Consider the following 8,694-nt stretch of genomic DNA (forward strand, 5'->3'; position numbering starts at 1 on the left):
TACGTAAAACACGTAGCTTTATTTACGTGGATGTAGCATTACTCCAATCTGCCCCCCTCAAATCCCTCTTGCCCCACCCAAAATACAAATATTGCCATGCTTTTTTTGCGGGTTCAATAGTAGTTTATTCCGTAATAATAGAGTTACAATCGAGAGGCAAGAGCTCCTCAATACATGGGGGGCCACTTCCAAGCCACACAGTTGTGGCTCGCTCTGAACGACTATACCCTGCCAGACAATCTGCAACTCTATTTTGAGTTCTATGTAGCTTCTGTGAAATAAACTCTCTACCGACCATTGAAGACTTAATCTCAGCAACTAAATGACCATAAACCGAACTAATCAAACTTGACCCGGAGAGACAAGAAAGAGCAGTCGAAGAGTCAGGTTGCACCAGAATAGGTAACTCGGTATGCTGACGGACGAGCGCCATGCCGATCATTAACACATGTATCTCCGCCTCAAGAGCCTCATTGCAGTTAAACAAGAACCGATAAGCAGCAAAAACAACCGATCCATCATGTCTCCGGAGTATAAATCCTGCCGCCGCCGTTCCATCCGCCTCCATAAAAGATCCATCCGCTGAAAGAGCTAACATGTTATATGGAGGTGGTGGGCACTACAATATCTCTCCTCTGCTCCCATAAGTCATTAAACATGCATGTTTCCTTTGATCATTTCTTCCATTGCCGTGCTTTTCTCCCTAGCACATGTGCTACAAACCTACAATGGCAACCACAAGAATAATGCAATGAATGAATAGATGCACTATCATTATTTGTAAACAAAATCAAAATGCCCTATATAGCCAATCATGTAGTCACTCACAAGTCACGCGGTAGAGCTGCGGGGCCACGGCGCCGAGACGTGGGCGCTTCCTGCGCACGAAACAAGCTGTAGGCGGCGGCCATCCACCGGAAAATAGATCCCAATCCATCAAACCGGACGCGTCAGGCCCACAGAAACGGATAGAGCGGTCCTACTTCTACTAGCAGAGAGCCGAAGGCAGCGAGGGGGAAGCAGCCGCGAGGTTGGTGGTGCGGTGCCCGGTAGACCACGGCGCACGCCAACCCCGGACCCCGCCGCGCCCAGCATTTCCCCTCGCCGCGCCGCCGAGGAGTACCTCCACCCCCCGCCCCCTTGGACCGGGCGCTAGCAAGTCCGGGATGGCGAGCGGAGCCGTCGCGCCGCCGCCACCGCCGCTGGCCGGCGGGCGGCGCGGCTTCGGCGGCCGGGGAGTCCTCCTCCGCCGGCGCCTCGCCGCCACGCCGTTGTGAGCACCCTTTATCCGCTTCCTATCATCCTATGTTCGCGGTCGGTTTGGTCGCCGGGTCCGTGGACTGCTTACACTGGTAGCTTTTCTTGGTCGAGGAACGAGGGATTTCGTCTTCTTACTTCTCAGTCGCTGATTGCAGCAAAGGAAGGGGCATGCCTGCTTGAATAGGGAGGAATTTAGGATCGGATTCGCGCCCTTATTTGTGGAATTGTTGTTGGCTAATTCACCAACTATTACCGGTTTATTCGCCCGCATTTTGCTAAGTTTATTCCCAAGCGAAGAAGATAAAATACTTCTCTGTTGTTCTACTAGAAATCCAAAAATGCTGCGGACTGTAGGATGATTTTTTTTCGTGGATGCAGAACTGCGCAGTACTTTGAAAACATCTCATTACTTATCATGTGGTTGTGATTCTTGTGAAGGGAGATACTCGCCGTATGACTAGAACACAATTTTATCTGGATTAGGTTTCTGAATCTTGTGATTTCCTCTTGCTTTGAAAGCATAGATATGTAAAAAAGCAACGCCACACTTACATTTTATTGTATCCATGTTGTGCATTATTTTCATGCAAAATCAGTTTTCTTCTTTCAGGAAAGATGAGCCCGTGATTTCTACAACCGGCGGAAAAGAGGAAATGATTGCTCATAGTGTTAATGTTGCCAGAAAAGCATCCATCCCTGGTGTCTCATCAAACATATCCAATAGGACACCGGTGACACCAACACCTTTGCAACCACCAGAACCATCCGATCTCCGTTTCAATCGTCTTCGACCCTCGATTGAGAAAAGTGATTGCAAATACACAAGATATTTCGGTCGCTATGTTGCTCGGGAGGCTATAATGGATGAGGAATACTGGGTATTATTCTTGTTACTTGTAGAAAATATGCAATCGCTGATTTTGTGCAATAACTTAAAGTCCTCCACTTCTGAGTGACATGGTCAGCGCATGTGTTTATGATGAGTTAGCTACCTGTCTTTTGTTTCTCATGCTAATAAGCTCAGTGCATGAGATCTATAGATACTAATATTTACATTCCAAATCATGAACCGTAACAATTTAGTTGGTGCTATGAAGTAACGAAATAAAATTTACATTACCACTATGTCTTACATCTCTTCTTACCAAGACCTTATAGATCGCCGCATGGTTGAGAGCAGAAGATCACTATGAAGATCAGTCAGGCGATCGGTTAGTATTTAAATTACAGTGTTGATGAACTTTTTGTTAGTAATATCCTTGTAACTAAAACCTATTCTACTGTTGTTTTCTCACTGCAGCTATGTTGAAAGCTTTAAAAGAAAGTTTGCATCACAGGTACGTGTGTAATCAGTTAGTCATATTTTTGGGTTACTCAGGCAATTGGGATGGTAATGATGTCGACACGTGCCCATTTCCACCAGCTGATCATTTAATAGTTGACGTTCTGCTTCACTTGTAGCCGTATATCATTCTTGTAATATATCAAATGTATCATCGTCGGTCATCTCACTGCAGGAATTTCATGCTTTAAAGAAGCGATGTGGCAGGCAGGTTGGAGAGAAGTATACCTGTTTTGTTGCGGTATGAGAGTAAAGCTGTTTGTAAGCCATTTATTAATGCATTTTTAAATCAAGCATGTTAGTTCACGAAATAGCATGTTATGCTAGTTCTGAAATATGCTTTGAGGGAATCAAGACAAGCGAAAGTGGCTACCCAACAACCTTCAAGTTAAAACTTCAGTTTCTGTTAGAGATCTTTTGTGAAAATTATTTAGGTCTACATTGTCAATCACTCTTAAAAGTTGCTTTGATGATAATTTCCTTTATTTCACGGTTAATTAACATCTCGTCTACGGTAATAATATTGCAGGTAAAGAATGATGACGTCACACGAACTGTGGTGAATAGTGTTGTTGGTACAGTAGATCTATGTGTTAGGCATCCTCTACATGGGGAGACATACCCTGCGGTATGGAAAATAGCACCAATACCTTTGTATTACTCCTATCTGTGTCTTTAGAAGTTACATTTGGAAATTATTCGCAGGAGCCTGGAAACACACCATTTTACTCTAGAATCTATCAGCCAGATCAGCCAAAATTTGGATATTTAACCAATGTTTGTGTTGCTAAGTATGCACGGCGTCAAGGGATTGCCAGCAACATGTTGTTATTGGCCATCGATGCTGCAAGACTCGATGGTAAAGCATTAGGCTTGTCTGGAATTGTAAAACCACAGATAATACTAGTTCATCTGCTGATACCTTCTCCCCTTGTTGCAGGTGCTGAAAGCATTTATATTCATGTACATAAGGATAACTTGCCAGCTCGGAGGCTCTATGATCATGTAGGATTCAAGGTATATACAATTTTCTTTTCAAAAAAAAATTGCATTCTTCCATTTAGTTATAGAGCTCTAAGTTGAATTGCTCTTATGTTGGTTATTTGTAGATGGTTGACATGGATGGTGCTCGCCAGTCATCAGATCTGTGCTTACTCTCCTTCAATTCTATGCACTAGGCTAGTTAACAGGGGATTTATTCCCATATCCTTTGTGCAGGTGAAAGTATGCCATCAGTCCTCTTGATTTAGAAAAAGCAGGACGGTGTCGGTGAATATGTTTTACCATCTTGCACATGATAAAAGCTTGTAAAGTTCAAAATCCTTGGAATCGTCTACATGGGACGACAGTACCAGTGTCCAGAATGCTGTTGATGTGTGTGTGGGCTTTTCATCTGAATGCTTCGTTTTTTTTTTATTATTATTACTGTACAGTTTGTGAAGCAAGCCCATTTGATGGCTCTGGGTTCATTCTTGTGAGTCTTCAAGAAAAAATGTACATCCATGCTACTCCCTTCGTTCACTTTTTTAAGTCATTTCAGACAGCTCAAAATGGGCTGTTTTGTACATTGTCTGAAATGTCTTCAAGGTCTAATAAAAGTGAACAGAGGGAGTAACAAACATCTGTAATAAGAACTGTGATTAAGTTCCTTCGGCCATAGTTGGACCCGGCCTTTTAGTTTTTGAGTCTACAATTCTATGTTCGGCTAGTGCCGACCGAACGGGCCAACTGGGGCAAGGTGCACAGCCTGATTATAGATTAAAAACACCTGAAGATCATAATTTTTTGGTAATAATAATAATAATAACTTGCATGAGCCAAATCTGTAATAAGCTAAACCCTCACAACTGTAACATGATTGCTTTGCATAAAATCATTTGTTATTTATCTTTTGATCCGCTAAAATGGAAAACATGGAAAATTCAGTTATGAAAATAAAATCCCTAAATTGGAAAAAGTACAAGTTGGGGTTATATTCATGGATCATTCGCATTCATGTCATATGCATATACACATGTATATTCTGCTATTCTCTCTGGACTGTCCTTATCCAACCACTCGATGTTCTAACAAGTTCACTTCTGAAACCTTGAGTGAAACTTGAAGTCCATTTCTTTGTTTATGTTGATATATCAATATGGCTTTGAACCAAAACCTGCGCTCATCAGTTCGTGAAACCGAACAAGTTCAGACCGGATCCCGTTCCGTGCTGAAAGTTTGAGCAATGCTGGGCTCTAACAAAGGCAAACCTGGCATGGGAGTACGAATTCTTCACACTCTATGCTATGTTAGGCAAATCCAGTAGCCAAACCTCCCTACCCTAGTGATCATGCCATCATGGCTGTCACTTAAGCAACCTTACTGATTGTAAATCAGACAATCTAAAATCCAGTGATCAAAGTTACTGCATGACCCAAATTTAGTGATCATGGATGGATTTTAGTACAAAACTAACTAAACAGTACCCTAGCGTTAGCGGCTTGTTCTGGCAGTGACAATGGTCGTTCACCGGTCTAGGGATGATTTGTACTTCTGATGAACTTTTATAATCGATCCGAATCCTTTTCATAAGAGAAGTATGGTATTGCCATCATTACACTGGTGCCTACATAAAGGGGTTCTTGAGAGACGGTTGAACCGCACCTCACAAATTGCCATGTAGTAATAAAAGTAAAGATATAATGACCATTGCAAGGTCGCTTGTTGTTCATCTCAATTCATTATAATATTTTATACAGGAACCCGCAATGGATTGTCAACGTACAACTTTGATATATAACAAGCATAAGCATCCCAACCTCAGTTTCAAGTTTTGAGATGCATCAAGTCATTTTCCCCAATGGTAGAGTAACACAGAAACAAAAATGATTGTGTATATAAAAGTATTATTGCGAGCTCCAACATGAAGAAATGCCCTGAAACCTATATGCCCCATTTGCTTCTTGCGCTCAACGGGGCAGGTCGAACAGCTCAGGCAGATGCGCATTCGTGAGCTTGGTCCTTTTAGTGATCTCTTTCTGCTTCTTCTTGGCCTTTGGCTTTGGTCGCTGGCCATGGATCTGCGCCGCTGCACGCCGCTTGGTCGTGTCGGTTGCTGGCTTGTGCCCGTTCTTCAGCAGCTCCTTCTCGATGTCAATCATGTCCCGTGGCAGCTCTATCTCCCGGTACAGCTGCTTCAAGTCGGCATCGACCTTGATCTTCGATTTGGGATCATTTGGGTACACAATGTCTTCCTGGGAGTCCATGCTTGACAGCCACCACACATCACCAGAGGCTTTGAGAGCCTATAAGCAGAAAACGAGATTTCAGCTATATACATCAGACTTCAGGGCTGAATTCCTGGTTTGCTCACACGGTCACACCATTGCGATAAAGAGCAAAAGCTACAAGTAACACCAATACTTAACACTGATCAGTAAGCGATCTGCCTAGTTTCAGTATATTGGAACTAACTAATCGTGCTTTGCAGCTCTATTTGTCTGCAGAAAAGAATCACCACTATGGTACTGCAAGTAATTTCACTGATTCATTATGGTTGTGTTCCATCAGACACCAAGAAACACTGTTTCCAAGCAAATAAATTGCCTGTCATGGGACACATCAACTTCATATATTCCTCGCTGATTCAAGCTAACTAAATATCGAATTTTAGTGCTTAGCCCAAGGGCTGTGCTGTTGTGTACAATCCATCAACTTCAATTATTTACTAGCAGTGAAGTAATCAACCATTGAAACATTCCAATAACCACTAGAAGTGCACACAAAGGCAACAACTAACATTAAATTTTAACCTCCATAGAAGCTCGAGACCCTGTTAATTGTTCCAAGAAAAGGTGGCTTTGCGCATTATGAGATAATAAGAATTTTGGAACATAACCAGTGGAAGCCTAGCTAACTGTACTTTACATATACGTAAACAAAAACAAGGATCGCTAAAAGATCACAACATTAAAGTCTTGAACCTCTGTACATAAGACTACTTGGTTTCTGAATACAGATACAGTTAGTTCAACCATCAAACTAGTGCACAGCATGCAAAATAATGTAGCACCTACCAGATTTCTCAAAATCTTAAACCAAGAACAATATAGTCACCTGTAGATCATCCAATACGGTTGGATATGAATCCTTGACCTCCACAACAGGAAGACCCTCAGGAAACCTTCTGATCAAATGAAGCAATTGATCTTTCCCCTTCAAATCATGCTTGGACTGCATAATTTCAAAAGGCGGGTCAATATGCAACCTAATATGAGAAAGACGATGTCTTTCACAAAGGAAAATAACTATCTCATTTATCAATGTGTAACAAAATAATCCTCGATGCAATTACCTTGTAAGAGAAACGCTTCCCATCAAATTGTACTTTGGGATTGTTTGTCAGACTATCAAAGACTGCCTTGTTACTATTAATTGCAACATATGTTGCTTCATTTATTTGCTCTGCTGTATAAGCAAGTCTTGTCTGCAGGTTCACAAGAAAAGAGGGGTATTATTTTACACAGAACACATTATAACATATATTTCAGGACAAAAAATTGTAAGAGAACGTTCTTTTTGTTACTGTACTACAAAGTCTTTCATTAAGGTAATATGTTGAAAAGACATCATGAATTAAATATGTGAAATAAGGTGCAGAATCGTTTTTCAGACTTGAATAAACATCTCTATTTTTGCGTTAGGACCACCAGTATCTGATAATTGAGAGTGCAATTGTATATTATTTGTCACTAAAAGCAACAGTAATATCATATGACATCACTGTTCTGGTCGTTTTATCATTACCCAGAGATAATTAGCACCGTACATTTTTCTCTAACCCAAAGACATCATAAGCAACAGTGAAACCTATCCAACAAATCACCTGTTGTCCTATAAGGCTCAGAACAACTTGCTCTGCATGGTATTAATACTACTAGCTATTTTGCAAGGCAAAACAGAAAACAGAGAAACGTATCGCACTATGCATGGGGTGGAATAATGGACGACGAGGTAATCCCATCAAGTTGAACTTTTGGCAAGTTACCTTGTAAAGCAGTTCAATAACTAATTTGATCTGTGCTCCAACAGGAGACTTCCTCACTGAATTGATGTGTTGAAGCCTTTCAGTATCATTTGAGAATTTAATAGCCTGTATCTGTTTTGCTGGAGCTGACGGGGCATTTGCTGGTCTAGACCTTGGAGCATTGTGGGACTTTGTGGTTGAAGCTTGGGTTGCAGCAATGCTGGATAGAGTTGTCTGGCATCTCTCCTGCTGTTGTTTAAATTTGCTGAGGCGTTCATTAAGAGCCATCTGGACCAAAGATTGGCAATGCAAGATTAATGACATGGCACCCAACAACATAAACAGTCACATGGAACAGGACACCTGACTATCTGCTTGGTATGAGCAAAACCAAAATAAAAGAAATGCATAAATTACACTGCATGTTGAACCAGGCAGATTATTACTACATTGGCTTCAACTTTGATATTTTCTAAAGAAATAATGATCATAAATTGATTAGGAGTAGTACGTTTAAGGTGATCCTAATTACGCAATACCTTTACATACAATCAGATAGATATAACCAAACATATCATATGTTTCTTTTCTGCATCATGTTTCCACTTTGCATTCAGTGTGTCCTTATGAATTGACATTGGCATTCCAACAAGCTTTCCTACAACTCATGAGTTAAACCAGTTATGCTGTATTCACCTTTGTTCATCCAACTTAAGTGCTGAACCCACTTAAAACTTGGATTTTGTAGCGTAATGGATTACTTTCTTGCCTGACTCTAGTGAGGAACGATTTAAATCCCATGTCGTTGTGGTTGAGGAAGTGATACTAAAACACAGGAATTATGTTCAGATCACATGTGTTATGAGCCCTCTATCTAACATAGTGAGGTATCAGTTCTACTCAAGCAATCCACAAAAATCAGCCTCTGATGTTGGATTAAGTGAGGACGCATGTGTACATCATTTCACTGTATACTCAGCATCAAATTCGGCTGCAAAATATCCAGAAAACACATTAGCAGACTACTGAATGGGTCTGTATGGCATCAACCCAAATCCAACTTCACAATTCGAGACATTTCGCAAAA

General features: G+C 41.2%; 2 protein-coding genes across 2 annotated transcripts in view; one reads left to right on the forward strand and one right to left on the reverse strand.

The window, feature by feature from the left end:
* The first annotated feature begins 954 nt into the window (after positions 1-954).
* LOC119284558 lies at positions 955-4,279 on the forward strand. The gene is made up of 9 exons (XM_037563691.1): positions 955-1,273; positions 1,871-2,138; positions 2,419-2,471; positions 2,561-2,597; positions 2,778-2,843; positions 3,132-3,230; positions 3,308-3,461; positions 3,543-3,619; positions 3,712-4,279. Exons 1-9 carry the CDS (start codon positions 1,167-1,169, stop codon positions 3,778-3,780), a joined length of 930 nt encoding a protein of 309 aa, XP_037419588.1. The 5' UTR covers positions 955-1,166; the 3' UTR covers positions 3,781-4,279.
* Positions 4,280-5,273: 994 nt separating this feature from the next.
* Positions 5,274-8,694, reverse strand: part of LOC119284559 — a 4,046-nt gene continuing 625 nt past the window's right edge. Inside the window, exons 2-5 of the mRNA XM_037563692.1 lie at positions 7,629-7,895; positions 6,936-7,067; positions 6,698-6,814; positions 5,274-5,886 (exon numbers count right to left, since the gene is read on the reverse strand). Of these exons, the coding sequence (XP_037419589.1) occupies positions 5,551-5,886; positions 6,698-6,814; positions 6,936-7,067; positions 7,629-7,895 (852 nt within the window). The 3' untranslated portion in view covers positions 5,274-5,550. The remainder of the gene's footprint in view (positions 5,887-6,697; positions 6,815-6,935; positions 7,068-7,628; positions 7,896-8,694) is intronic.

Source organism: Triticum dicoccoides, chromosome 4A (assembly GCF_002162155.2).
Source record: "Triticum dicoccoides isolate Atlit2015 ecotype Zavitan chromosome 4A, WEW_v2.0, whole genome shotgun sequence".
NCBI classification, from domain to species: Eukaryota; Viridiplantae; Streptophyta; class Magnoliopsida; order Poales; family Poaceae; genus Triticum; species Triticum dicoccoides.

Excerpts from the sequence above, each read along its gene's own strand:
- LOC119284558 (XM_037563691.1), top strand. The coding sequence starts at position 1,167 with ATGGCGAGCGGAGCCGTCGCGCCGCCGCCACCGCCGCTGGCCGGCGGG. Across the intron at positions 1,274-1,870 it reads CGCCTCGCCGCCACGCCGTT|GAAAGATGAGCCCGTGATTT; the intron begins GTGAGCACCCTT and ends TTCTTCTTTCAG. Across the intron at positions 3,231-3,307 it reads ATGGGGAGACATACCCTGCG|GAGCCTGGAAACACACCATT; the intron begins GTATGGAAAATA and ends AATTATTCGCAG.